At 65.6% G+C, this 27,310-nt stretch overlaps 9 protein-coding genes across 9 annotated transcripts in view; 6 read left to right on the top strand and 3 right to left on the bottom strand.

Annotated features, from left to right (window-relative positions):
• Positions 1 to 2,650: 2,650 nt before the first annotated feature.
• On the top strand, positions 2,651 to 5,811 carry PFL1_06427 (uncharacterized protein; the record flags this gene model as incomplete). The annotated part of the gene is made up of 4 exons (XM_007883968.1): positions 2,651 to 2,847; positions 2,978 to 5,447; positions 5,569 to 5,679; positions 5,803 to 5,811. The coding sequence occupies 4 exons, from the start codon at positions 2,651 to 2,653 to the stop codon at positions 5,809 to 5,811; spliced, it is 2,787 nt and encodes a 928-aa protein (XP_007882159.1).
• A 1,512-nt stretch (positions 5,812 to 7,323) lies between these two features.
• Positions 7,324 to 8,409, top strand: PFL1_06426 (uncharacterized protein; the record flags this gene model as incomplete). The annotated part of the gene is made up of 1 exon (XM_007883967.1): positions 7,324 to 8,409. The coding sequence occupies one exon, from the start codon at positions 7,324 to 7,326 to the stop codon at positions 8,407 to 8,409; it is 1,086 nt and encodes a 361-aa protein (XP_007882158.1).
• Positions 8,410 to 8,861: 452 nt separating this feature from the next.
• On the top strand, positions 8,862 to 9,886 carry PFL1_06917 (uncharacterized protein; the record flags this gene model as incomplete). The annotated part of the gene is made up of 3 exons (XM_007884044.1): positions 8,862 to 9,266; positions 9,392 to 9,553; positions 9,722 to 9,886. The coding sequence occupies 3 exons, from the start codon at positions 8,862 to 8,864 to the stop codon at positions 9,884 to 9,886; spliced, it is 732 nt and encodes a 243-aa protein (XP_007882235.1).
• Positions 9,887 to 10,059: 173 nt separating this feature from the next.
• Positions 10,060 to 10,745, bottom strand: PFL1_06424 (uncharacterized protein; the record flags this gene model as incomplete). The annotated part of the gene is made up of 2 exons (XM_007883966.1): positions 10,060 to 10,593; positions 10,713 to 10,745. The coding sequence occupies 2 exons, from the start codon at positions 10,743 to 10,745 to the stop codon at positions 10,060 to 10,062; spliced, it is 567 nt and encodes a 188-aa protein (XP_007882157.1).
• Positions 10,746 to 12,019: 1,274 nt separating this feature from the next.
• Positions 12,020 to 15,385, bottom strand: PFL1_06423 (uncharacterized protein; the record flags this gene model as incomplete). Its single annotated transcript, XM_007883965.1, has 4 exons — positions 12,020 to 13,104; positions 13,199 to 13,880; positions 13,980 to 14,212; positions 14,311 to 15,385. 4 exons carry the CDS (start codon positions 15,383 to 15,385, stop codon positions 12,020 to 12,022), a joined length of 3,075 nt encoding a protein of 1,024 aa, XP_007882156.1.
• A 533-nt stretch (positions 15,386 to 15,918) lies between these two features.
• PFL1_06422 (uncharacterized protein) lies at positions 15,919 to 18,516 on the top strand (the record flags this gene model as incomplete). The annotated part of the gene is made up of 1 exon (XM_007883964.1): positions 15,919 to 18,516. One exon carries the CDS (start codon positions 15,919 to 15,921, stop codon positions 18,514 to 18,516), a length of 2,598 nt encoding a protein of 865 aa, XP_007882155.1.
• A 168-nt stretch (positions 18,517 to 18,684) lies between these two features.
• PFL1_06421 (uncharacterized protein) lies at positions 18,685 to 21,517 on the bottom strand (the record flags this gene model as incomplete). Its single annotated transcript, XM_007883963.1, has 4 exons — positions 18,685 to 20,151; positions 20,266 to 20,608; positions 20,706 to 20,912; positions 21,027 to 21,517. 4 exons carry the CDS (start codon positions 21,515 to 21,517, stop codon positions 18,685 to 18,687), a joined length of 2,508 nt encoding a protein of 835 aa, XP_007882154.1.
• Positions 21,518 to 22,141: 624 nt separating this feature from the next.
• Positions 22,142 to 23,586, top strand: PFL1_06916 (uncharacterized protein; the record flags this gene model as incomplete). The annotated part of the gene is made up of 4 exons (XM_007884043.1): positions 22,142 to 22,608; positions 22,713 to 22,960; positions 23,062 to 23,285; positions 23,386 to 23,586. 4 exons carry the CDS (start codon positions 22,142 to 22,144, stop codon positions 23,584 to 23,586), a joined length of 1,140 nt encoding a protein of 379 aa, XP_007882234.1.
• Positions 23,587 to 26,456: 2,870 nt separating this feature from the next.
• The window catches only part of PFL1_06420 (uncharacterized protein), a gene marked incomplete at both ends in the record, with an annotated part of 2,919 nt that continues 2,065 nt past the window's right edge, over positions 26,457 to 27,310 (top strand). The window contains one exon of the mRNA XM_007883962.1: positions 26,457 to 27,131. Coding sequence (XP_007882153.1) covers positions 26,457 to 27,131 — 675 coding nt within the window. The remainder of the gene's footprint in view (positions 27,132 to 27,310) is intronic.

Here is a 27,310-nt window from a genome sequence, read left to right as displayed (position 1 = left end):
GATCGCCCTCGCCGCCTCCATCCATCCAGGGCCGCGGGAGCCACAACGCAACGACGTATGTACGACGTCTGGACCGAGGCAGGCAGTCAGTGAGACCTCGGCAAGTCTATGCCATCGTCAAGGTGCAGTCGCCAAGCTCAGCTTCTGGCGTAGACGTAGACGTAGCCTCTCCAAGCTTTGGCCAGGCCAGGCTTGGCCTGCTTCCCACGTCGCGTTCCTGGATTCGACCGTGCCTGGCCTGCCGTCGACCCCTCCCGTAGCTCATCCTCTCGGCCCTTCGTTTGTCTTCGTTCCTTGGTTCCGTCGTCGGTTCGTACCAGCCGTACCTGACCATGAACCGCTCCACTTGGTGGTTGCCTCCAAATCCTCCGGGGATCCGGCGATGCCGTCTTGGCGAGCTTCTTGGCCAGCCCAGGCCAGGCCCAGCCTGCTGCCGTCGGCTCATCGGTGGCTGTTGCCGATCCGTACCAACCCGCCGGACGAGTGCGCGAGAGCTTCGGATGGAAGACGACGACGACGGAGGATGGCCTCGCCGAAAGCGGAAAGCTAACGGCGCCGGCGAGACGTGCGGCGCAAGCATCAGAACTCCGCCAGCAGGCCGGTCTCGCGGATGTCATCCACGGCCGTGAGGCGTAGCCTGCCATGGGCCCGACGCGGCCGACGCCGAACTGCAGGCCTGACCTGGACGGCTCGCTGAGTGAGTGCGCCCGACACGCCGAGGGCCGCCGCCGTCGCCGTCGCCGTCGCCGTCAGAGCCGACTCTGGCCCTCGCCGCCAAGACCATGTCGACGTAGACTTAGTAGGATGATGTCTGGCCCTCCTGGCCCAGGCATCTTGCAGCATCGTTGGTCGACGAGCGCCTTGTGTCATGCCATCACCCAGCGGCCTGGATGCCGGCCGGCCGGCCGGCCGGTCGGCCGATCAGCCCAAGCCCAAGCCGCTTCTCGCGCGCGTCCATGGCCTTGTTCGAGCTCTGGCAGCACCGACAGCGTGAGGTCATGGTCGCTCCGCCAAGCTGCCAGCCCGTACGCCCGTCCGTTCGACGCCAGAGGTGGCGATTGATTCGAACAGGGCCCTGGACGATGGCAAACCCTGTCCTTGCTCAAAACCCCTTGGCCCCTGGATCGTCGTCCCGGATAGGAAGGCAGGGGGTGCGAGGTGGTCATGGAAGGCGAGCCTCTCAGCCGAGATTGAAAACCACTCTTACTGCGCATCGCGAGAAGCGTCATGGTCGAAGGCGCATCCTAGCCTCCTACCGGTACCCCACCCTTTCCTCGGGACTCCGTGGCATCCAATAACCTCCCCTCTGTCGGCGTACCGACAGGCTATGGCCGTAGACGGCCTGGATCGGTGTGGAATCGCCCGCCCGATATCGAGCGGCGGCGACAACGAGCCGAGAGGGAGTGAGCAAGCAAGTGCGAAGCCGGCGGGGCGACCAGCCCATTCGAGCTTGTCGCCGCAGCCCCCGCGACGGCTCTAGACCATCGCAACGAGGCATCCGAGAGCCGACGGAGCGCCAAGCCAGGGCGAGACCGATGCCGCCGGTCTACGGAGCGGTGGGCGATGTCGTCGGTCGGCCAGCTGCGAGGCGCCGGCGGGAGCTGACCGAACCTGCCATGGACATCGGAGGGAGCAAGAAGCAAGAAGCAAGAAGCAAGCGCAGACGGAACGAGGCCGTGGCTCTGCCGACGCATGGCCGAGCCTGAGCATGGCGAGGAACAGCGAGCGAGCGAGATAACGGGCAAACAAGCAGGGTTGATCGTGGAGAGTCCCAACGTTGAGAGAGAAGAGAAGTCAGCGTCGACGAGATGGACGTGATGGACCAGGAGCCACCAACGCAGGGAGACTGCAGGAGGCCGCCTGTAGGCGGTGTCAAGTTTTCGCAACTTCGAGATTCTTCTCAGGCAGCTTCCGAAAGCTGTCACCTCTTTCCTGTCCAAATATCCTCGCAATTCGCGATTTTCGAACCCGGCTCTGGAGGTGCTGATCCGTCGTTGATCCCTGCCGAACCGGCCAGCCATCAGCGACCTGCCAAAAAGTCTAATTTTTGGTGACCTGGCAAAAACGCAACTGGTGGATGCCAGCCCGGGTGGCTTTTCTCGTTTCGAACGTCGACATCTTCCGACTCTGCGCAAAAAATGAAACCCGCTCTGGTGCCTTGTTGGCCGTCAGGGCAGCCCTGCTAATCATTCGGCCGACAGAGGCGGCGCAGGTGTGTGTGATCGGATCCGGAGTAGTGGAGCGGGCTGCCACTTTTTCGAGGCGGCGGTCGACTTTTTGGGCGCGGCCCTCACCGCAACGCAACGCGAGCCGCCCAATCGAGACAGCAACACGCAAAGGCTCGGAAGCCAGGCCAGGTTGCATCTGCCGCTCCACCCCTTCAACCGCCATCGACGCCACCACCTCCCTCCATCCCCCGCCCATCGTCACGACACCCGCCCGCTGCGAAACAACGTGTTCCGCCTGCCCCGCCCTGCACCCTGGCGCGCACAGTCGCACCCTTCGAGGGCCACCCTCGACTCCAGCATCAGCTCTTGACCACCAAACGAGGCAGGAATCTTGCTCTTCCTCCTGACCTGACTGCACAGACACCACCGCCCCTCGGCGACCACCAGCCAGACGCCCATTCACTCTCGAATCTGTCGCCAACATGAACGACTACCTCATGGACGTGCAGCCGCGATCGCTCTCGGAGCTGGCACAGCAGTCCAACAAACTCACAAACCACCTCGGCCGCTCAGACGTCCCACAGATCCAGCTCCCCATCGACCAGGTCGCAGATCAGACCCGGAAACTCGCAGCCGGCCACCTCCGCGCTGGCTCAGCGCAGCCCTCGGATGCCAGAGCGTAAGTACCACACGCCCTCGCCAGCATCCACTCGCGCAGAGAGGCCTTGACCTTGGCCTCGGCCCAGCCAGCTGACGCATCCACCCAACCCCATCGCCTTGCCCGCGCTCACGTCGCCCCCCCTACGCAGCCACTACTTCCTCGCAAACGGTGGCATCGACGCCGCAGAGCTCGCAGAGACGATCAACGCGGCCAACATCGCCAACACCTTTGAGCCCCTGCAGCCAGTCTACGACACCGATGTCGAGAGCTACCTCAAGCACGAGCACGAGCAGGTCATCCTCGGAGCCATCGAAGAGGGGCGGCGCGAGACGCTCAACGACTTCCACCGCAACCTGGACCGCACCATGCACCGCGACTGGGAACGCCAGAAGCGCAAGATCCTCGAGGAGCTCGGCCAGCACCAGCCCAGCTCCGCCGCCGACCGCGCTGGCGATTTCGACCTCGCCCGCTCCCGCTCCGGCTTCGGCGCATCCACCTCCGCATATACCCTCTCGCAGTCGACCGGCCCGGGTGCGACGTTCGGCGCGAGCCTCGGCGCTGGCGGCGGCGGGGCATCCATGTCGCAGATGCACGGCAAGATGGTGCGGTACGAGATGGTCGTCTCCCGCCTCAACTCGTCCCGGCTCGAGGGCTACAACCTCGCCGTGGCCCACGCCTTCATGGATGCCGTCCGCGGGCTGGCCGAGGACCCCAAGCAGAAGCAGCTCCACGACTGCTGGCAGGCCATTGCCCACATTGTGCGCGAGCAGGATGTCCGGGATGGCGAGTTCACCACCAAGGCCATCCAGGAGAGGCAGTACGCCTCGGCCTACGTCGACCCGGCCAACTGGAACGGCGTCGAGGGCGTGTCGCTTCGCAGGAACATCGTCGACGGCGCCAAGGCGTACCTCGAGGAGCAGTTCCTCGCGCACATGGAGCAGACCATCGCCGCCCGCCCGGTGCAGGCGCAGCGCGGAGGCGTGCCGACCAACCGATCGACGGTGGGCGCCTACCTCCGCGTGCAGCACCTCACCTCCGCCGGCCAGTGGCGCAACGACCTGGCCAAGGAGCTCGACCAGCAGACGGGCACGCCGCTCTGGGCCACCATCTATCACCTGCTGCGCGTCGGCAAGACGTCCGAGGCGCTCGACTGCGCCGCCGACAACGAGAACCGCATCCGTGCCACCGACCCGTCATTCCTAGCCTACTTCAAGGCGTGGGCCGACAGCCCGGAGCGCCGGCTGCCGCGGCTGCTGCGGGACCGCTTCGTGGCCGAGTACAACTCGCGCTTCCGCAGCATCCCCGAGGGCCACGACCCCTACAAGCTGTCGCTCTACAAGCTCATCGGCCGCATCGACGTGGCCAAAAAGTTCCCGACGCTGCTGGCCTCGAGCACCGAGAACTGGCTCTGGCTCCAGCTGAGCATGGTGCGCGAGGCGCTCGACGACGAGTCCGACGCCCAAGACTCGGTCCGCGACCGCTACACGCTGGCCGACCTGGGCGCCAAGCTGGAAAAGTACGGCGAGGCGCACTTTGACCCCAAGGGCAACCGCCCGCTCCACTACTTCCAAATCCTGCTGCTCTGCGGGCAATTTGAGAAGGCGGTCGCCTTCCTGTTCTCGCGCTCGGTCCACCAGGTCGACGCGGTCCACTTTGCCGTCGGCCTGGCCTACTACGGCCTGCTGCGCGTGCCCTCGGCGGCCGCCTCGTCGCAGGTCGACTGCCTGTCGATCGAACAGGACGCGGCGACGGGCCAGCCGATCGCCTACCTCGACTTTGCCAAGCTGGTGCAGCGCTACGTCCGCCTGTTTGCGCAGTCGTCGCGCCGCGACGCGCTGCAGTACCTCTACCTCATCTGCCTCAACGCCGATGCGCCGGAGCCCGTGGGCTCGGAGCAGGTGCAGCGGTGCCACGACCTGATCCGCGGGCTGGTGCTCGACGCCCACCCGACCGAGTTCCAGGAGTTGCTGGGCGACCTGCGCACCAACGGCGTCAAGACGCCCGGTTTTATTGAGCGCAACCTGCCGCTGATCCGGATCAAGGACGAGCGCGAGTTTCTGTCGACGATTGTCAAGGTGGCGGCGACGCAGTGCGAGCTGGCGCACCGCACCGAGTCGGCCATCCTGCTCTACAACCTGGCGGGCGAGCGGGACACGGTGGTGGCGGTGCTCAACAAGGAGCTGGGCGCGCGGCTGACGGAGCCGTCGAGCTCGTCCGAGTGGCAGTCGGGCGGCCTGACGTCGGGCGCGTCGTTTTCGGCGGCGGGCAACCTGGTGACGCTGGCGTCGGCCATCCTCGAAACCTACGAGAAGCAGTTTGGCTACACGGGCCGCAACCGCGACACGTGCCGGTGCCTGCTGGAGCTGAAAAAGGGCTTTGGCCTGTACAGCGACGAGCACTTTGTGCAGGCGCTGCAGACGATTGAGGCGCTGCGGCTGCTTCCGATCGACGCCGAGTCGCGCAAGGACATTGTGGCCATCACGCGCAAGGCCGAGGAGTTCAAGGAGGTCGACGAAAACGTGGCGCGCAACCTCGACGCCATTGCCATTATGACGATGCAGACCCTGTACGAGCTGCACAAGGCGCTCAAGGAGTCGGTCCACCGCAGCGGCACGGCGGTGAGTGCTCCACGACCAAGGCGGAGGAGGCGGCGGCGGCGGGTCGCCACAGGGGCCCCGCATGGTGCTGACTGTTGTGCTGATCTTGTTTGGCCGCTGCCCTCGTTTTCCCCCCACCCAGGCCATGGAGCAGTACAGAGCGCAGGCGAGGGCGCTGATGATGTGGGCGGGCATGCTGCGCTTCCGGATGAGCAGCGAGACCTACAGCCAGCTGACCAGGCTAGACGTCTTTGTGAGTGCCGCGCCGGGGCCGGTGGGCCAGACCGGGACAGTGACGATGGACGTCTGACCAGCCAGTCTTGCTGCATCCGTCCTCTGTCCACTTTCTGCTTCCCATCCTTTCTGTGGGAGACAGATCCACTAAGAAGAGGCGGGAAGAGAGCCAGACGCGGTCCTTGTGGGCAGCGTCGTCGCACCGCGAGCGCGCCTCCAAGCCGGGGAGAGACGAATCGTAATGTGCACTCGTCGTCGCATTGCCCTCCCTCCCTTTCCTTGGCTCTGCCTGAAGCTGTGTGCTTTCGTGCAATCTCTTTCTGTCCGTCGGCATGGACCTTGACGACTCGTTGTGATCGTCGTCGTCGTCGTCGTCGTCGTCGTCGTCGTCGTCGTTGTCGTGTTGGTCGTGGTGTCTATCCGAAGTCGGGTTGGAGGAGGCACTGTCTGAGCAGGCCGCGAGGAGAGCGCTGATGACCCGCCAGAGCTGTTTCCGACTGACCGACCGACCGACGGGCGGGCGGGCCGACGGACCGATGGAAGCGGCTGGGCCCGCCCTCACCTGGCCGGCGATAAAGCAGCACCTGGCTCGCTGCAGCTGTAGGTGCATGCAAGTGCAAAGTGCCCAGTGCCAAGCCCTCAACGTGCCACCTCGCCTTCAACCTCGCGCGCTCTTCGCACCCCGTCGGTTGCCAGCTGCCAGCAGCAGCAGCAGCAGATCAGAAAAAAAGGGGTCTGTGCGGTCGTCTTTTGCCCCGCTCACGAAGTTCGGAAAAAACAAAAACGCAAGCACGCCAAAGGCCTAGGGTCGCTCACCAGAATAGACGCCGGCCGCGGGGCCCTGGCCGGTCAACAGCCAGCCATGGCTCTGCCGCGGGGTCCAGAGGGCAAGCAAGAAGCAGGCCAGGGCCAAGGCGGTGCTGGCATGGCTTCCTTGGGCTGGCCCCTGCCGCTGAACGTTGCTTTTTTCGAGCTCGAGCCAAAGCCAATAGCAAGGCGGCTCGCATTCCCCCACGCCACCCAACATAGCCGGCCTGGCCTGGTGGCCTGCCTGGCGTCACCATTCTCTGCTTTTCCCCTCCTCCTCCTCCTCCTCCCTCTCCTTGCCAGCTACCACCACCTCTGGTCCACACGGCTCCCCCACCGCCATCGTCTTTTCCATCGCCCCATCCCACCTCCCCGCCCATGTCGCACATCCTCTCCTCGGCCGTGTCGGTCGCGGCACAGAGGATCAGCAACGCCAGCGCCGATGCCGCCACCGACTCGCACCAGCCTGGCCTATCGCCGCCCCTCTCGTCCGCCGACGACCGCGACATTGAGCTCATGGCACCCGAACCCGCAGCCGCAGCCGCCCCGCGCGCAAATTCGCCCCTGAAGGAGCGCGGCGCCTCCGCACCCCATCTCCAGCCTCCAGCTCCCCTCGACCAACGCCGCCCCTGCCACCCCGGCCACCACCGACGAAATCGCCCTCGATGTCAGCGTCGGTCCCAGCACCTCGGCTGCCTTTTCCGCGTCCCAGGCCGCCGCAGCAGCGACTTCGTCGTCGTCGCAGCATCCGGCCGCCAACTCCTCGGGCCACCTCCAGTTCCCCGACGCGTCCAACGGCGGGTCGTTCGCCGCCTACCCGCCCACCCGCGTCAACTCGAGCTACCGCGGGGTCTCGATGGAGGAAACGGACCCGCTGCTGCTGCGCTCGCGCCTGGTCGAGGACCACGAGATCCGGCGCCGCCACTCGGGCAAGGGGCGCGGGCGCAAGGCCGAAAAGATGGTGCGCAACTTCTACAGCGCGCAAAACGAGCACATCAACCGGCTGCTCAAGCCAATGGCCAAGCACGGCGACGACGACGCAGAGGACCGCGCCTCGTCGGCGCTCAAGGTCAAGGTGGCCGTGTACGGCAGCATCGTCGCCAACTTTGTGCTCGCCATCCTCCAGCTCTACGCCGCCATCTCGTCGCTCTCGCTCTCGCTGTTTGCCACGGCCGCCGACAGCGTGTTTGACCCCTTTGCCAACCTCGTCCTCAACTGGCTCCACCGCAAGGCCGCCAAGGTCGACGAGCGCAAGTGGCCCATCGGCGGCTCGAGGTTCGAGCCCATCGGCAACATCACCTACGCCGCCATCATGGGCATGGTGTCGGCCATCCTCGTCGTCCAGTCGATCCAGGATCTGGCCAAGGGCGAGGACGACCGCCAGCTCCACATCCCCGCCCTCGTGGCCGTCGCCGTGGCGTTCTTCACCAAGCTGGTGCTGGCCGTCTACTGCTTTGGCCTGCGCAAGTACAGCTCGCAGGTCGAGGTCCTCTACCAGGACCACCGCAACGACCTCTTCATCAACGGTTTCGGCATCTTTACCTCGGCGGCGGGCGCCACGATTGCCGGCTGGCTCGACCCGGCGGGCGCGCTCGTCATCTCGCTGGCCATCATCACGAGCTGGACGCGCACGGCGTACCTCGAATTCAAGCAGCTGGCGGGCGCCGCGGCGCCGACCGACTTTCTGCAGCTGGTGACGTACAATGCGGCGATCTTTTCCGACGAGATCCAGGCGATTGAGAGCGTGCGCGCCTACTCGTCGGGCCCGCGGTACATTGTCGAGATTGACATTGTCATGCACCCCGAGACGCCGCTGTGGAAGAGCCACGACGTGTCGCAGCTGCTCCAGGACAACCTCGAGCACCTGCCCATGGTGGAGCGCGCCTTTATCCACGTCGACTACGACATCTTCCACGATCCCGAGCACAGGAAGAGCGCCTGAGCGAGTCGTCGTCGTCGTCGTCGTCGTCGTCATCCCGGCCCTGGGTCGTTGCGCTTGTTTCGTAGATAGGAGACTTGGCGGATAGGATCCGGATTGAATGGCCATCGTCTCGTCGTTTTCGCGACTCGGACTCTGCGTGGGAGGGCCTTGATCGCTGCCGCGCGAGCTGGGCCCAACGAGACTCGACGGGGGCAAGCAGCGTGGGCGCGTGCGAGCAAGGGAAGGCCGGGGAGCCAGCCAGGCTGGACCCTGCCTGTTGAAAAAAAGGTGGAGGAATCCAGAAGGCCTGGCTCGCAGCCAGCAGCCGCACGGCCTCTCGTCGTGCCTCTCGCCACCACCACCACCACCACCACCCACCAGCATCCACCAGCATCTTTACGATCCGACATCGACCTTGCCTCATCAACAGACACATCAACAGACACAGCCGCAGGATCGACTTACGACCTACGATGACACGGTGTACCTCCACGCCTCCATTGCTGCCTCTGCTGGTATGGAGTACGATACTACACTGCCTCATCGGCGGCGGCGGCGGGCGGGTGCACGCATTCGGGACGGGGTGGCGACCTCTGTCGGAATCGCAACCGTTCCGTCTGGGCGATGGCAAGGCCGAGGGCGTCAAAGTGAAAGGGTACGAGGGCGAATGGCCACTCTGGAGCGGCCTCCGTGCTGCTGCCTCCTCCTCCTCCTCCTCCTCCTCCTCCTCCTCGGCCGTCGCTCCCTCCGTTCCGGGTGGTACGACGCCCGTCGTCGATGTGGGCGTCCCAGGGAAGGCGAAGGGAAAGGGAGAGGGGGGCGAGGCGACATGGAAGTGTACCCCAGCGGGCGCATGTCAGAAGTGTCCGGATGATGCCGTGAGTCCGCCCCTGCCCTTGCTACACTGGCTCGGCTGGATCGCACCCCTCCCCTCCCATCGTCCATCGCAGGATCGACCTGGACGACGCTGATACCCCTCGTTCCTGCGACCGTCTACCTACAGCGCCACCTCCCATACTGCAGACCGTACGGCAACCGCCAACCACTCGTCTGCACATCCGCATCTGCGCCGTCGGCCGGCTCAGCAGCGACGACGACGATACGGGCGTACGAGTCGTGCGGCAAGGTCGTGCAGGACGAGGCGCGGGACTTTTTGGAGTTTGTCGTGCGTACCCCCCTCCCCCCCCTCCCTCCTCCTCCTCTTTACTCACCCACGTCCTCGTCGGAACACGGCACAACTTCGGTGGCCAGCCACCTCCGAGACTGACGACAACCGACCGCGCTCTCCCCTTTATCCCTTCCGCCGCCGCAACGCCATCCTTCGCGCGCACAGATGTCGACGGCCGTGATTGCCGTCGTGGCCATCACGGTGTTTGTGCAGCGCCAAAAGGTCCTCTTCCAGCGCCAGAACCAGCTCCTCTCTTTCCGCGTCTCGGGCACTCGAAGCGGTGGCGTCGGTGCCACGACAACGACGAGGAGCCGGAGAGCGGGCCTGTAGCGTGGTGTGCAGCAAAGTATCACACGTGCCTTTGTCCCTCTGCCCCCGTCTGGAGCTGCGCTGGGCGAATGTGGCTTCGCACAAGTTTGCGAGGGAATGAGAGTGAAACGAGCTATGCTACATGGGCTGGATCAGACTCGCGAGGGTCGGTGGGAGGCGGGTATCGATGCGACTCAGACGACGTTGTTGGTAGCCGCGTCGCGACCGACCTCGACGCCAGCGCCGCTCTTTGCGCCCGCGGCGCCGGTACCGCTCTCGGTGCCGGTGCTCCTCTGGACGGTGTCGAGGAGGTCCTCGGGCCTGCTGTGTCCCGTCGAGTGGAGCTGGGCGGAACCCGTGGTGGGGTTGTGGGCGGCCGAGGCGCTGCTCGACTGGGCAATCTTGCGCAGGTCAGGCTGGTCCTTGTGCATTTCCGAGTTGCGCGACGTCTGCATCTGGTCGCGCTTCTCGGCGCCCGGCGTGGCGACGCCCTGCTCGGCGCCGTTGAGCTGGCCAAAGCCGAGGTCCGACGCCGTGTTGGACGCGGGCGGAGGGGGCACGTCTTCGCCCTCGCGGCGTGCGGCGGCCAGCTCGCGGCGCGCATCGCGCTCGCCGCCCAGCTCGTTGCCCAGCGCAGAGGCTCCGTCCGGCGCGGAAGCGCCGTCCTTGTTGGGTCCCGATGCCGGGCCCGGCAGCGTGCGAGAGTGCTTGTCGCGCTGCGCTTCGGCCTGTTTGACGGCGAGGTGGGGTTGACGAGAGAAGAAGAGGGGAGGAAAAAGGATCAGCAAGAGCTCCGGTCTGACTTGAGTCGGATCTAGAACGACGTGGCCGCTGCGGCGAGACGTACAACGGACGAAGGTGCGACTTCAGCTCGGGTCATTGTTGAAGAGACGTTGAGATGGGGCGGTACCGTGATCGGCGATGAAAGATGGTGAAGTCGTGGGAGACGTGGAAGGAATGGTGCCGTCCAACTTTTGCCGCCTCGACCGTCGACGGTTTATATACCAGGCCGTCTGGGGCCGCCGAGGCTTGGCGAGCCCAGATCAACTCCGCTCCGCTTGTCAAGCCGGAAGCTGGATCTGCGCACGGCGAGGGCGTCTGTGGGCGGACCGACGTCACGGTGCAAAGAAAGTCGCAGAACGCGCCCTGGCCCAGGCTGCGTCGATCAGGCCCAGTCTGGCCGCGGCTGGGGGGAGGGGAAGGGGGGGACGGTGTTACGGTCGGTACTGTATGACATCGACTCTTGCCTGAGCTAACGGTACGCTACCGTCGAAGCGTCTTTGGACGTGCGAGCTGTGAGGATGACATCGAGAGAAGAGAAGGAAATGTCGTGGAACGAGATCAACCTTGAGTCATCCTCACATGCTACCGGGGCCTTCTCTTGACATGGGCAGGCAGGCCAGGTGGAGGCAAGCTAGGCTCGGCAGGCGGCGGAAGGCAGGACCAGGGCCCAGTACCGCCGCCGTAAGTCACCGAGCGACCCCCTGCCTCCCTCCCTGGCTGGCTGGACCCTGACTGGCCAGAGATGCAGGCAGGCCGGCTTGGCTACCTGGCAGGCCACGCAGGCCACTAGGCAAGGGCTACGCTAGTTGGTCGCCGGAGCGGCCAGTCGGGAAGGTCTGTAGGCGCGGCTGGCCGACCCTCGGGGAAATCGGGTTTTTTTTTTTGTCGTCACGGCTCAACCGCGCCAGGCGCCACGCCCCCCCTCCGTACTGACGTCAAGTTGGGCAGGCCAGGCCAAACCGCACCGCTTGGCTCGCGTGGACGTGTGGGTACAGTCAGCATGGGTGGCAGCTGCCGCTCGCCTGCCCGCCTGCCCGCCTGCTCGCCTGCTTACCGCCCTGCAACAGGCTAGGCCAGGCCGGAGGAGCAGGCTAGGCTAGGAGCGCCAGAGGTCGAGGTCAGCATCACACGACCGCAGCCTGCCTCTCTCTCTCTCTGACAGCAACATACAGGAGACGTGATGGACACGCCAATAGGGTAGGCGGATCGACTTCGGATCGGGCTTGGGCCCGTAGGAAGGCGGGTATACAGCAGCAGCAGCAACAGTTCGTCACGAGCACAGGGGAAGCATTCCATGGAAGACCGAAGATGGCGGGCGAGCGAGCGGAAGAGCCAGGCGAAGCATGGGAACAACGCCGACCGACACGCCGATCAGTGCGCCGTCGCCTCTTCCCGATACCGCATCAGCCGCGCCTGGATGCGTGCGTTTTCAGCGTCGAGCTTGGAAATCTGCGACTGGAGCGCCGCCATCTTGCTCATCAAGAACTCGGTCCGCGCCCGCGCCGCGTCCGTCGCGCTGATGGGCGCCACAACCACCGGCGCCGGGTGGTCGTGCGGCCATGCGTGCGGCAACGCCTTCGACCCGAACAGGCCGCTGCCAAACATGCCCGACCCGCCTCCGCCCGCCGCGGAAGGCGAGAGCGGAGGGTGGGCCGGATCCTCGTCGACGACGGCGCCTGTGCTGCCTCCGCCGACGGCCACCTTGAACGGGCTGCCCTGGATCATGGTCGAAATGTCGCGGATCTCCTCTTCGAGCGCCCGGATCGACTTTTCGGCGCTGTCGATCGACGACGTGTTGGCCAGCAGCGTCTGCGTGTCGTTGAAGACGCGGTCCTTGACCATGCGCTTCATGGCCTCGCGCAGCACCGGCCGGCCCGCTCGGATCGTCGAGGGGCGGCCGTTGACGTGGCGCACCGAGACAATCTCGGCGCCCTCGAGCGCCTTGAGCGCGGCCTCGTCGCCCTTGAACGAGTCGTGGAGCAGGCCGTAGTAGTTGACCTCTTCCTTGTCGGCGAGGATCTTGATGAGCTTCCATGCCTGGGACCCCTTCCACGGCAGATGCTTGGTCTCGGTGCTGTCCTCGCCAAACGCGTTCTTGCGCAGCTCGACGACGGTGCGCGAGATGATTTCCTCGACGGCCGCCTCGACACTCTGGCCGATGCTGACTTTTTGCACCAGGTTCTCGAGGTCCGTCAGCCGGCCGCCCAGCTTGTCGACCCAGGCTGCCGTCTCGCTGTCGAAGCTGCTCGCTTCCGGCGGCGGCGGAGCTGCACCCTCAGCAGAGGCGGGCCCCTCGGCACTCGCACCTGCAGGCTGCTGGCCGAGGAGCGCGAGCTTGTTGGCCGGAGAGGCGGTCTGGGCAGGTTCGGGCGCGACCGGCAGCCTGCCGAGCTCCTTGAGCTTGTTGAAGACGTACGATCTCGCCTTGTCCTCGTCGGCGTCGGCGAGCGCAATGCCTGGTGGCAGAGAGCGGAAAGCAGAGGGTTCACAAATGGTCAGATCGAGAGATCAACCGGGGCCCACCACGCGGCCACGACAGACGCCACTCACTTTGGAAGGGCAGGCTCGGGAGCGCGCTGGTCAGCTCCTTGCTCATCGAGACCGGGTTGTCACTGACAAAGACGACGTGCGCCACGCCGTTCGTCACCATCTCGGCGGCCCACTCGGCCAGCACCTTGTGGATGACGGCCTGCTTGAGGCCCTTGTGGTGGTAGTGCTGGATGACGACCACGGGCACGTCAAACGACTTTCTGGAGGCCAACGGCTTTTCCGCATCGCCTGCGCCGTCCTGGACCTGGACGGATGGGTGAGGTTGGTCGGGTCGTCCTTCGTCCGGCTCGGCGAGCAACTGGTCAGTCGAGCTCGCAGGCGAGCCGGGGGCGGGCACCTTCTCCGAAGGCGTCTGGACCGCTGGCTGCGGTTCGTGCTGCTTGGCCTTGGCGGCCTGCCTGTCGGCCTTCTCCTGGCGCTTCCTCGCCTTTTCCAGCTTGCGCTGGGTCTCTTCGTTGAGGTGGTTCAGCGCGGCGCCGACGACGCCGAGGACCTGCTTGAGCTGCGCATCGACGGGCGTGGCGAAGCCGGCCTTGGATCCGATCAGTCCCACCGCGGCGAGGTCAATGATGCTGTTCAGGCTATTCAGCCAGCCGAAAACAGGCCAGTAGCCGGTCTCGGAGGCCAGGCTGGAGACGAGCGTGGCGTCGTTCTTGGCCGTCTTTGCGATGGTCTCGCAGTCCTGCAGGGTGGAAAAGGGGGAGCGAAGATCATGTGCGGCCAGCAGGGGTGAGCATGCGGCCCAGGAAGATGCCAAGGCTTCCCGCGACGCGCCACTCACGATGACGAGGTGCTGCACGTCCTTGGTGATGGCCTTGCCGAGCAGCTTGGACTTGCCCGAGCCGCGGGGTCCAGTGATTGTGATGAACGTCGAAGGCTTCTCGCGGATCCATTCCTGAATGCTGTCGGCGGCCTCTCTCCTCTCCCACCAGTCGTCTTCGCTCGACGCTGCTGGGCCGTCGTCCTTGAACAGCCTGACGGTATTGTCCTTGAGCCAGGTGTAGATGCGGTAGTCTGCAGGAGCCGAGGGACGCGGAGGGCAAGCAGGATCAGATCAGGGCTCACTGACGTGGTCGCCACTGCCGCGGCGTGAGGGTCAAGAGGGTGCGCACCATCGAGCGAGAAAGTGTTGCGGATCTTGCTCTCGACGGTAAACTCGCGGATGGGGTCAAAGATGACGTATGTCAGACCGCCGAGGAGGAACGCTGCGACGGGGAAGACAATCTTGGGGTGGTTGCTGATCCACTCCCAGAACTGCTTGCCGCGCATGTGGCTGCGGAAGGTGAGGATCATCCTGGCGCCGTTGCTGAGGACGAAGCCGTGGGCGCAGTTGCGGGCGGCGGTGGCGCCGCGCATCCTGGAAAAGGTGACGAGCGCCTCCGAGGGCTTCTCCTTGTTGATGGAGAGGATGCGCCCGTAGGGCCGCAGCAGCTCCCACAGCTGCTCCTCGCTGGCATCGCCGCCCTCGAGCTTGACGTGGAGGCGGGTGGCGGGGAAGATGTTCATGTCCTCCCTGAAGGGCTTGCCGCGCACGACGTGGACGCCCGGCTTGCCAATGAAGAGCATGCTGGGGTTAAAGACCTTCTTGACGCCCTTCTGGAGGTTTTTTTCGATGTCGTCGACGGTGCTGGTGGCGTCGTCGGAGGCGTCGTCGCGGTATGAAAAGGTGAGGAAGGCGCCGCCGTCCTTTTGGCGCTGCTCGGCACCGATGACTTTGAAGCCGTGGCCGACCTGGTCCGAAGGGGGCAGGCTGGCCTTGATCCGATCGAGCGTGGAGCGCTTCTCGAGGCGGGCGAGCATGTACCGCACGTCCCAGAAGCCAAGGCGGATCGGAAAGGCCGAGTCAAAGTAGAGGTAGCCCACCTTGCGGAAGGGATCGTTGTCCGTCTCGCTCTTGGCATCCTCCTCGACGCGCGCGGCATCGGGATCAGCCGCCTCGACCGCCGCCGTCGAAGAGGCGAACCGGGGCGAGTCCGCGGTCGTCGACGCTGCCAGCGGCGAGATCCGTCGAGGCCATGGCGACGAGGCGGGAAGAGCCGAAGAGCTCGAGTGCTGATACGAGGGGCGCGCAGCTGCTGCTGCAGTCGCCAGCGGGGTCGAGAGACGGCTGGACCGAAGGTGATCAAAGGCTCCACCCACAGGCCTCGCTCGAGGGTTGACTACTAGTCCAGCGGCGGGGCGCAGCATGGCTACGACGAGTCGGCTAGCTGGCTGGCTGGCTGGCTGGCTGTAGGGTGTCGGAGGTTTCCCGAGGCGACTTGGCGCTGGTGGTGGTGATGATGATGGTGGTGGTGGAAGCGGCTGGGCAAAGCGACGCAGGCTGCAGCTGGCAAGCCCGGCGAGGCAGGGCAAGCTAAGTCGAGGCGAGCGGAGGTGGCCAGGCTAGGGTCCGGCTGGTCCCCCGAAGGCAAAACCCGCCGCCTGGCTACGCCTGAGACATCGTCATCGTGCCTCTCCGCCAGGCCAGGCCAGGCGACCCCTACCTGGCCGGGGGCACTGGCCAGCCCACCAGCCAGCCAGCCGCCCGCAAGCAGGCCTCTGGCGCGGAATTTGAGCGGTGGTCGGACCACTGCCGAGGGTCCAGCAGCCCCTTGTCCGGCCGGGACATCTCTCAAACCAACACCTCCTCGCCTTCATCCCGACACTTCGGCCTAGACACTCCTGACCTCTTTCCCAGGACTTTCCTCTCGCGTGTCTCTCCGGGAAGAGCACGGCATGAGATGACGTCGGCTTCTGCTGCCACCAGTCGGAACCACGACGGCAGCCACGGCCACGGCGAACGGATAGCCAGCACCAGCAGCACCAGCACCAGCAGCGGCGGCGGCGGCAAGGACGCAGACGCGGACCAGCAGAAAGGAGGGGCCGATGCCACCTCGCGGAAGCGGTCGCGGTCGCTGAGCAAGGCCAAGCGCAAGGATGGCGCCCGCGAGACGACGCGGCACGAGTCGCTCGGCGGCGCCATCGTGCGGGCCCTGATCGGATCGCTCGCCTTTCTCTTCAAGCGGCCCGTCCGCCTGTTTCGGCCAGTCAAGCTCTCCAGCTGGACCATCCTCGAGGCCATGGCCAAGCGCGAGGGCCGCACCTTTGGCCTCCGCTACATCCGCTCCGTCATCAAGAGAGAGAACCGCAGCTTCCTGCCACACCTCCTCGGACCGCCCTTGCTCGTCAACACCGCCATCGGATTCACCCTCTTCGAGGCCTACTCGCTCACAGAGTCGAAGCTCCTCAGCGACCGAAAGAAGAGGATCCAGCAAGCACCGCACGCCGGGGAAGATGACGCCGCAGGGTCCGGCGATGATCCGGCCCTTGCCACCCACGACCAAGGCGCGACATGGACGCCCCTGTGGATCGTCACCGTGTCGGGTGCGGCGGCGGGCGCGGCGCAGTGCTTTCTCTCGGCGCCTCTCGACAACGTTCGCTACATTCTCCAGCGCAACGTCGGGGCGGGCGCGGCCAACAAGGTACACAGGTCGGTCCCACGACAAATCAAGGAGATCTCCTGGAGGGCGGTGCTGCGTGCCGCCGTGCTCCCCTTTGCACCCGCCGTGGCGCGCGACAAGCTCGTCGCCGATATGCACAAGGCCGCCGCTGCTTCCGAGACCAAGGCCAACGACGCCCGTGGCCAGAAGATGTCGGCGGCCGAGACCCGGAAGCTCTGGGAGACGCGCCTCAAGCGCTGGAGGGGCGGCATCCACGGCTCCGGCCTCTTCCTCTCCCTCATACGAGACTCGGTCGGCTTCGGCAGCTTCTTCTTCATCTTCGAGTGCTCGCGCCGCTGCGCCTACTACTCGTCGACGTCGATCGACAAGGCGTTTGCCTGGATCAACGCTCGAGGCCTCGGCCGGGTCCGACGCAGTGGGGACGACCTTGATGACGAGGGCTCCGGCGCTCCGATGCGCTCCGACGGCCACGGAGACGTACACATCGAGGGCTCGATGCGGGATTGGATACGCGAAGGCCAGCGCGACGTGACGGATGCCGACCTCAGCTACAACAAGTCGAGGACGGTGCAGGGCAGAGTGGTGGCCGTCATCATTCTCCTCATTGGCGGCGCGATTGGCGCCCTCTCATATGAGCTCGTCGGCCGCCCCTTTGAGCTGATGCGCGTGGTCATCTGGGAAGGCAGGAAGGAGTGGGAACAGGACATGCGCAAGGAACAGCGTCGCTACGCCTCGGCCCGCACCTCGTCGCGCGGCCGGAGGTCTGCAGGCGCGGCCGCTGCGATCGACGACGTCGACCTTGCGCCACAGGGAGGCCGGTCCGCCATCATCGGTGGCCGAGTCTCGGCCTCCCAGGCTGCGTTCCGTCTGGGCGCCAACGGCAGGCTGGGCAACCTCGTCGCGCTGCGTGCGCAGAACAGTGGCGGGTCCACCACGTCTCATCTGACGACCTACACGATGCTGCGCCGGCCGGCGCATCCGCTCAGGCTCGTCAACGCCGCCGCCAGACGACTGGCAGGCGCACCGGTCCGCACTGCCGCCGTCAAAAGACGGGCATCCGCTCGCCCGTCGTCCAAGCCACGGATACGCCTCGCCACGTCTCGATCGCACAAGCACGGCGGCGTCGCCGCATCGTCGCACGATCCATCAAAGAACGCAACGCAGCCAAACGATTCGGCCACACCGACGCCGACGCCGCCGACACCGCAAAGGCCGTTCCGGCCGCGGCCATCGCTGGCAACACGGCCGAGCTCGCTCTCGCTGCTGGTCGAGCACGCGCGGAAGATTGCCAAGGTCGACCAGCGCTTCGGCGGGCCGGACCCGGCTACGACGTCGACGCCACTGCTCCTCTACCACACCTACTTCGTCGCGCCGTTCCTGCCCGCGATACCGCACGCCATGGTGGACAACGAGATGATGCGGGGCCTTGCCGCCTCTGAAGCCGAAGACGGGGGCAAGCAGGGGCAGCGCCGCGGGACCATCGCTGCCGCCTCGGACGCGTCAGAGGCGAGGGGCCCGATCGACACGTCCCAGATTACGACCATGGCGCAGCGCACGCTCCTCATGTCGATCGCCTCGCGCCGCCGCGACGCATTCAGGCCCGAGGAAAAGCTGCGCAAGTCGTGGATCCGCAACAACCCCGTCAACTCGAGTCTGGCGGCGTCCTCTTCCAGCTCCGGCGGGTCACTTCGTCCCTCCACCGCCAACGCCAGCGCCGGTACCGGTACCGGTGCCGGTGCTGCTCCATCTGGCAGCGTGTTGAAGAACGGCGTGAGGAACTGGGGCCACGGCCGTGTGGCCTGGGCGTTGAAGAGGCTCGCGACGCCGTACGGTGTCGCCTTCCTCGTCTTTGCCTGGATGGGCGGCGACCTCAGCTGAGCCCGAATATCGACGAGCGGGCGAGGGGGAGAGGGTCTGACGGACAGCGCGGCAGATGGTGGATGTCAGTGGGCAGATAGAAGTACAGGGGGAAGTCGATGAAGCAATGTCAGATGGCAGGCGGAGGCCACAGAGCAACCAGCTGCGGCGCCGGGTCTCTTCGGGCTTTTAGAGGCCACCGCCGCTGCCTCCTGCTGCGCCTGCCGATCGCAGGTGGGCGAAGCCATCGGCGTCCTTGCTCAACGTCCTCCTGACGGGCGTCTGCTGGCCGCTGGAGCTCGGCCTGCCATTGTAGCCGCTCGCATCGAAGACGACCTCACCCCCTGCCCCCTCCTCATCTTCGTCGTCGTCGTCGTCGTCGACGATCTCGGCATCCCGTTCGGCGGGGTACATGTCGGCTTCGTCGGCGCCTCCCTCTGCCCAGTCACCCGAGGATCCTTCCATGCCGTCGAGCTCGCCGGCCTCGCCGAACCCGCGCCACGTACCGCGCGCCGCCAACCTGGCCACCTTTTTCTCCTCGTGCCGCCTCGATGCCACCGAGTTGCTAAAGAGGGGCAGCAGGTACTTTTGGTCGATGGTCTGGAACCACTGGCCGTCCTTCATCACCAGACCGGCCCGGTCCAGCAGCTGCTTGGCGGGCGAAGAGCTCACCCCACCCGCCGCCGTCGAGCCCTCGTTGCCATCGCCGTGGCCGCTGCTCAGATCCATGACGGCCTTGCGAATCTCGCTCAGCGATGGAATCGACGTCGTGTTGACCGTCGGCGACGGTCGCAGCGATGAGCCGCCCCGTCCCAGGCCTGGTGTGCTGCTGCGCGAGGGCAGTCGATCCGGCGACAGCGAGGTGAGATGGTCGACGATGCTGTCGTCTTCGTCGTCCTGCGGCAGGTCGTCGCCGAAACCTCTTGCGCTGCGGGCCGTCGTGCCGGACCGGCCGCCGCCAAACGAGTGACGCGGGCTGGACGCCTCGCTGCCGTCCCGATAGCCTCGCGCCAGGTTGGCGGTGCTGCCCGTCTTCCACTTGGCCGAGCCTGGCCCGTCGGACCGCAATCCGGCTCCGCCTGCTGACCCCGCTCCGCTTCGCGAGCTGCCGCTGCGGTGGCGGATGCCGTTCGAGTCCATGTACTCCGAGCGCCTGCGGACGCCGCGGAGTCGCATCGCGTCGTCCTCGTCCTCTTCGTCGTCCGAGTCGCCCTCGTCGTCCTGGACGCCCGTGCGGATGCCGAGGATCTCGAGCATCTGCGCCGTCGTGCCTCCAAACACGATGACCGTGATGACGACGGCGACGAGCACCGTCGTCTGCAGCGCGATGGCATTCTGGCCCTCGATGCTCGCCGACAGCGCGAAGCCGACGGCGCCGCGCAGGCCCGCCCAGAAGAGCATCATCTGGTACTCCCTCGGCAGCTCCTCGTCGCTGCCGTTGGATCGCGGCGGGCCTCCTCCGCCCACCCGCGAGGCTCGGCGCCGGTTGCGCGCCCGCTTGATCCCGTTGATGGCGCTGGCGATCGGGAAGACGGCGCAGTAGCGCGACACGACGACGGCCAGCACCGTGACGATGATAAAGAGCGGCTTGTAGACGAGGATCTCCTGGGTGAAGAGGCTGAGACCGAGGTAGATGAAGATGAAGTTTTCGGAAAGCTGTTCGGAGTTGCGGGCGACGAGAAGAGAAGGGCGAAGCATTCGAGGTCGTTAGCGGGGTCGAGCAAGATGCAGTTGTCTCTGGCAAGGATCGCAGACGAGCTTGTCACTCACGTTGGCCAGCGTCTGGAAGGTGTACCGCGTCGCTCGCTGCGTCCTTCGCGACATGTTGTGGTAGGCGTAGTGCTTGAGCGTGATGCCGCAGAAGAGGAGAGAGACGATGCCGCTCATGGTGACGCCGTTGCTGAAAAAGTAGCTGGTGTAGGCGATCAGGGCGATGAGGCAGGTCTCGAGCTGCGGGTACGAGCTGAGGCGCGAGTGCTTGAGCAGCAGCGAGCAGCCGAGCCCGAAGCAGACGCCGAGCAGCATCGAGAACGTGAAGACGAAGAGGAAGAGACCGACTCCGTGGAAGATCGAGGAGATGAAGATCTCCTTGCCGCGGAACGTGTTGAGGGTGCTGGCGGGCGGGGCGAGGCGATCGGACAGGATCCAGACACAGGGTCAGCTTGACTCTCTCTTCCTCGCTCGGTCCACAGCGCGCGCGGCCGACTCACTCAAACATGACGATCGACACGGCATCATTGAGCAGGCTCTCGCCAAAGATGATCGAGTAGAGCTTGGGGTCGACCTTGTACGTGTTGAAGATGGCCAGGATGGTGACGGGATCCGTGGCGCTGAGCGTCGAGCCGAAAATGAGGCACTCGAGGAGCGAGAGCGAGATCGACTCGAGATGGAGCAGCGACCAGATGTAGACGATGACGCTGCAGGGCGAGGATGCGGCAGAGGATCAGCGATGTGTGTCTACGGTTGTAGGCGGACCCCTTCTCTCTCTCCCCCTCTTAGCGAGAACCCTCTTCCCCCTGCCGTCGACTCACCCTACGACGACGGCGCTGATAAAGGTGCCGGCGAAGGCGAATATCAGGATGGTTCCAAAGTTGCGAAAGAAGTTTTCCTGCCTGAGATCGTATCCGCTGGCGAGGATGATGGGCGGTAGGAGGACGTTGAGCATGATGGTGTTGCTGAAGCTGAGCATCTTTTGCACCTGCTCGCCCGGGCCGACGCGGAGGCAGAGGCCGACAAACATGCCGGCGAACAGGCCGACGATGGTCTCGTGGACCGCGGTGATGCGCTTGACCCTGAGGTAGTAGGACGTGCAGAACGAGAGGATGAGGAGGGTGAGGACGAGGAAGATGGCGAGCGACGAGAAGCGTTCCAGCTGCTCGGCGTCGGGCGCTGGCAGGGGCGAGGCCGAGGCTGAGGCCGAGGCGGTGGAGCTGAGCGACGCGGTTGGCGTTGCAGGCCCAGACAGCATCGAGGTGGGTCCAGCCATGGCGTCGACTGCGGCTCGCATCATCAGGGCCGACATCTTGTCTTGCGGTGAGGGCAGGCGGTGGCCGTGGCCCGTCTGCTACCGACGCAGCGGGGGCGTTGAAGTCCAATGACAGTCCGAGATGTACGGGTCCAGTCCACTGGGTGGCTAGTCAAGGCGGCAGTGGCAGTAGCAGCGACCGCAGCGACCAGGAGCGGCAGTTTGTGATGAGGCTGGCTGGGAAAGGACACGGAGAGAGCGATGCGGAAAGGGGAGAAGGTCGAGGACGAGCCTCGAGTGCCCTTCTGGCTGGCGCAGGTCCAGAGGCGTCTGACCAAAGTGGCCCCACCGTCTCGCCAGCTGGGCGTGCGTGGAGAAGCTCAGGCTGGTCGGCTGGCTCTGGCTGGGCCCATCTTCCGAATTCCGGGTCAGTCGCCGCCGTTTTGGCTGCGACTCGCTGGTTTTCTCCACAGAGACCGCTCTCTGGGCCCAACGCGAGCACGTTCCAAACGCGTCGTGGGCAGGCCTGGCAGGCGGTGTTGGACTCGCACTCGACCTGCATCGTGTTCTTCATATCCCCTTGGCATCCCGTCGCTCCATCCGAGTCGGACATCCTTACCTCCTTCAACCTAGCACACGTGTATCGACGCTCCGACATCACCCCGCCTACCAGCAATCGACATGACGAGCGCCGTTGTGCTCGACAGCTTTGTCGCCCTCATTGACCGCCACCTCGAGCTGCAGACCAGCACGGATCGGGATCGCGCCGGCACCGATGGCGGCGAGCAGCAGCAGGGCGGCACCTCCGACCCTTCGACGCGCCTCAAAGCCCTCCGTGGCCTGGCAGCATCTGCGGCCGGGCCGATTGCACAGCCTCCCCCGTCGGGACCACCCGCCGCGGCGGCACTGACGCCCCTCGAGCGCGCCCTCATCCACGAGGTACAGCGCAGAAGGCACCAGCTCGAGGCCCGCCAGCGCGACATCGACTTCTGGGAACACCACTACAGAGGCGGCGCAAAGGCCTCGACATCGCACTCGAAGGCGTCGGACCTTGACGACCAGCAGCTCGACGGCACCCTGCGGCAGCGGCGGGAGCAGCTCAACGAGCTCCGGCGCGCCGACTGGCTCAGACGCGAGATTGCCACTAGGTGAGCAGACCGCCTCACGCTTCATCCGAGAGCGCCCAAGCTTCTGTGTCCGTCAAGCATGCTGATCGATGCTCTGTATCCGCCCGCATTCTGCGCTCTCGCAGCGTCGAGAACGGCCTGACAGTCGTCTCGGCCATGTCCAACACGGTGCCTGTGCAGAAGCAAGAGCGGGGCCCAAGGAGCGAAGGCGCAGAGGCCGAGGGGCAGGCGGACAAGGCGATGGACTCGACCTACCTAACGACGCGCGAGCTCCTCGACCAGCGGGACGACAAGGCGCTCGAGTTCCTGCGCATCTTTGAAGAGCTCAAAGAGGTCCGCGAGAAGCGCTTCGACATAAAAGCTCAGATACTCGGTACGTAAGGGCTCCGCCGGCCGCTGCTCCCATCGCTGCCGGACCTGCTTGCTGATCGATCCATCCTGACTTTGACAAACGCTCGCTCTCATCGACTACAGGCACGAGGGAGGAGACCGCCCGGCTGCTCGGGCAGATCAAGTCGACGCGAAAGGACCTCGTCGAGCACCGCGTCCAAACGCAATCGCAGACCAAGTCCGGTGTCGAACGAACACAGAGCAGCAGCTCGTCTGGCGATCCAGGGATGGCGGCTAGAATTCAGCGATCGCAGGCGGCTCTGGTCGAGACTCAGGCCAAGAAAGAGATGGTCAAGGGAGTCCTCAGGGTGAGTGTGCCTCTCCCGTGTTTCCAGCGACAAGATTCACTGTCAAGCCGCTGACATCTGTGCGCCGGCTCCCGCGCCCGTCTCGTGCCCGGCGCTGCAGGGCCTCATTCTCGAATCGGGCCGTGACTGGACGCAGAACAAGGCGACGAGGGACTTGATGCTGCAGCTCGAGGACGAGGAGGGCGACTCGGAAGACGAGTTTGTCGACGACGAGGACGAGGGCGGAGGGGACGAGGATGACCGAGAGGGCGACGGCGACGACGACGAGGGGTACGACGACGAAGACGAGGACGAGGGCTAGACACTCCGTCCTGGCTTTCTCACTTGTGCCGCTTTCACCTGCAAGCCACGATAGCGCTTGCTTGCCTGTCCTCGACCCGCTCGCAGCGCCTCGCGAAGCCTGCGCTGACCGTCACTCGATCAGTGCCTCGCCACCGCTCCGGCTACATGTGTGCGTTGAAAGTGGCCAGCATCGTATCGGGCGGGACCATGGTGCCTTTCCGACAGTGACGCGGCATGTGCGTTGCCTAGCGTCGTGCTGCGCATCATCGCTCGGTCATTCTCTCGCCCGCGGGTTGACGCCCCGGCGCACGGTGCTCGTCGATTCTACGTATACGTTGCCCCTTTTGTCCCTGCAGGCCGTCCGGTGGTGCTCGATGTGCAAAGTAGTGAAAGGAAGCCTGGCTCAGCATCAATATCGCGCCCCTGCCTCTCTGAATGCGCAGGTTGAAAGAGGCCGTCTAGGTCGCCGAGCAGCGTCGCCGCACAGCCGCCCTACCCACGGTTGCCTTGCCTTGCCTTGCGGTCGCTGACGCCGCTGCGGTTGCGATGCTCCTGGTCGGTGCCAAGAGCGAGGAGCGCCTCAATTGCCGGTTGCCTGGTCCCTTGTTTTTTTCTCTTCTGCCGGCAGTCGAGAAACTAAGCAAGCAAGCAAGGCTCACCTTTCCCTGCCTGCCTTCGCTTGGCCGCCGTCGGTCATGCAGTCGACCTTCCAAACAAGGGCTGCCGTACGTCGGCCTGCTCAGGGGCCCGGTGCAGAGGCAGGACGAGATCGAGAAGCAAAAAGACGACGCCGACGGCGATCCGGATGGGTCGGCCAGCCGGCGTCGGAGGTGGGGGAACGCAGCGGGACGATCTCATCGCCCTTCCATCCTGCCTGACCTCGGTCGTGGCCGCTCGCCGCCAGCGGGTTACCGTATGTGATCTCCTGCTTCTGCTCGGCGGGATCACTCGTAAGCCTGAGGTCATGAGAGAGCTGCTGGCAGCGCAGCGATTGTGCCGTGCAAACGGCCCTTTGTGCTTAGTCTAAGTGTGAGTGCGCGCATGCTTTCTTGCTTGCTTGGCCTCGACCTGCTGGCTCGTATGACGGCGGCGTCGTCGTCGTGTCTCAGGCCGCGCACGCTGGCAACGCGGGGAAGGCAGAGAGACATGTGCGAGGCTCGCGGCAACCGGCCCGGGCCGAGGCACGATGGAAGCACACCTGCTGTCACCTTCTCCTCCTCTTTTGGGCTACTGTGATGGAAGCGGAGAGGCCTGCGATGGAAGTCGCACGTCGTACGTGTGATGATCCCGCGCCCGAGCAAGAAGCAGGCAAGGCAAGGCAAGGGAAGGCAGGCCAAGATCGGTCGTCGGGCCGCGATGCGTCGCCGAGCCACGTCGTCCGCAGCCCGGCTCAGCACCGCGGGTGGGCGGGCTGGATGGAGCGCCAGCATGCTGCGCTGCTCTCGACCCCATCTGCATTTGTTCTTGGCCTGGGCTTGCCTCTAGCCTCGTGTTGGTTAAGCTCCTCGCTCTCCGCGCCCTGTCCCTCGACGGTGCACCGGGCGAGGATGGAGCAGGTCATACGTCGAACGGCGTGCACTGCGCTGCGCTGCGCTGCACTCTCTCTGTCGATCTGGCATTCTCGCTCGTCGTCGCCGACATCGTACCGTCCAGCCCATCGCGGTGCAGCCACCGTCCCGGGGGGGGGGCGGCGTGTGTTGCTTGGCCTGCGACCCCAGCCCTGGCCAGGCCGGCCGGTGGGCCCGTGTGACAGGCAGGCTGTGAATTCAGCTTGGAATTTTTGAGGCCCTTTTGGCTGGATTCACATGAACGCACGCACGGCAAACCCGCGGCTAGCCAGCAGGAGGTCAGAGTCAGGTCATGGCCGACGAGGGGGGGGCGGAAAATAGAGCTGCGTCGGCTGGGGCCCTCTAGGCTTCTGGAAGTGTACGCATCCATCGACGCAGTCTGCCTCGGCCCCTCTTTCCGTGCGTGCGCTGGGCTGCCCTGCCCTGCCCTGCCCTGCCCTGCCCTGCCCTGCCCTGCCCTGCGTTTGCTGCTGGTTGCGTGCAGTTGCGTGCGTGCGGTGCGTGTGTGATGCTGGGCAGGGCCAGCAGGCTAGGCCAGGCTAGGCTTCACCCCGTCCGCTGGTCTGCCAGCCCATCAGCCCCACCAGGCTGCCAGCCCCGCTCCAACGCTCGCTGGACCGAGGGCTGGCCGGTCATCGTCACCGCCCCTCGCTCATGTCAAACTTTCGCGGGCCGTTCCAGGCCCGCCTTCGCATCCCCACGACCACCACCTCCATCGCCATCGCCATCGCCATCGCCATCAACACCATCACTGCCACCTTCCTTACTACAGCACCCGCCTCGCCCTTCACAGCACCGGAACGCTTCCAGCACCCGGCTTCCTCTGCGCCCATCTCGATCGCTCAGGCGCTCGGCAGATCGCGCGGCACACGGCACAGCCTTCGAATCAGCCCGCGACCGTCCCAGCGAGCAGCCTGGGCTCTACCTTCACAGCGGCACCACTCTGCCGCCATCACTGCCGATTCCCCACCAGCTAGGTCGACCATCCGACCCCGCCTGTCGCTCTCCGTGTCTGGCACATCGGACTGAGCTGCTCGAACCCACCATCGCCGACTCTCCTGGCCCAAACGTCTCGCGCAGCTCAGTCTTCCTTCTTCACTTCCAGCCACGGACCGATCCGCTCCTCCATCACCAGCATCAAATCCCTACAGCCTCTGATCCAGCCAACTCAGGAGCCTTGTTGCGCTGTCTCGACTGATCCGCCGACTGTTGGGACGTCGACATTGCCCATGCCCCGCGGCAGTCATCTAGGCAGAGCACCTCCTACCCACCAGTCCACCTCGTCGCCTCACGCAGACCCACCGCGCCACGACATCCGGCCATGTTGATGCACGCTTCCGATGCTGAGACGCTCAACTCGATCCGGCTGGCCCTGGGTCGAGAGGAGCAGCAGATCCGTGTCAACGACTCGACCTCGCGCGAGACCTACGACCTGACCCTCTCACGCTCCGCTCCCTATGCCTCGCCGCTCGTCTCGAGGACCGGGACCCCTCCAAACGCCAACGTCCCGGGCCACCAGAGCAGCGGTTCGACGGGGCATCGCATCCTGAGGCTGCCCCAGCTCGTCAGCAAGCGCGGCTATGGCCAGAGCGCCGCGGCCTCGTCTCTTGTCACCGCCGCCCCGGTCGCCAACGACGACGAGCCCGTGGCCAACGAAAAGTCTGCCGCTGTCGAGCCGCCGTCCTTGACGCAGCAGAACAGCTTCACGGCCCCTCCGCGACATCATCCCATGGTGGGCGAGCTGCCTCCCTCGCCGCCCCTCGAGGCCGACTACATCACCGGCAACAAGCAGCCGGGTCTCGCCTCCTCCGCCTTCCAGGCCGTCCGCGGCTCGGCAGACCAGAACGGGCATCCGCACGACTCTGCGTCCCCGGCCGGGCACATGGTGCCGCCAAAGGTGCCCGTGCCTCGTCGGGCCTACACGACCAACTTCGGCGACTTTGGCGGCGTCGGTGGAGGCCAGAACGGCAACGACGGCGCACCTGCACATCAGCCCGTTTTTGCCGAGCCATCCACCATCGATCCCGCCGCTGAGCGCACTCGCCGCGACGGGCCGAGCGAGTCTCGCGGCGGCCACGGCTCGCGAGGGGTCTCGGACTCGTCGACCGCCAGCACCGCTTACCGCACCGCGTCCGAGGACGACAGCGCGACGAACCCGCCGAGCCCGACGGCGAC

This window comes from Pseudozyma flocculosa (assembly GCF_000417875.1).
Source record: "Pseudozyma flocculosa PF-1 unplaced genomic scaffold scaffold00026, whole genome shotgun sequence".
NCBI classification, from domain to species: Eukaryota; Fungi; Basidiomycota; class Ustilaginomycetes; order Ustilaginales; family Ustilaginaceae; genus Pseudozyma; species Pseudozyma flocculosa.
The sequence above is the reverse complement of the archived record's forward strand: the minus strand, read 5'-3'. Positions and strand labels throughout refer to the sequence as shown.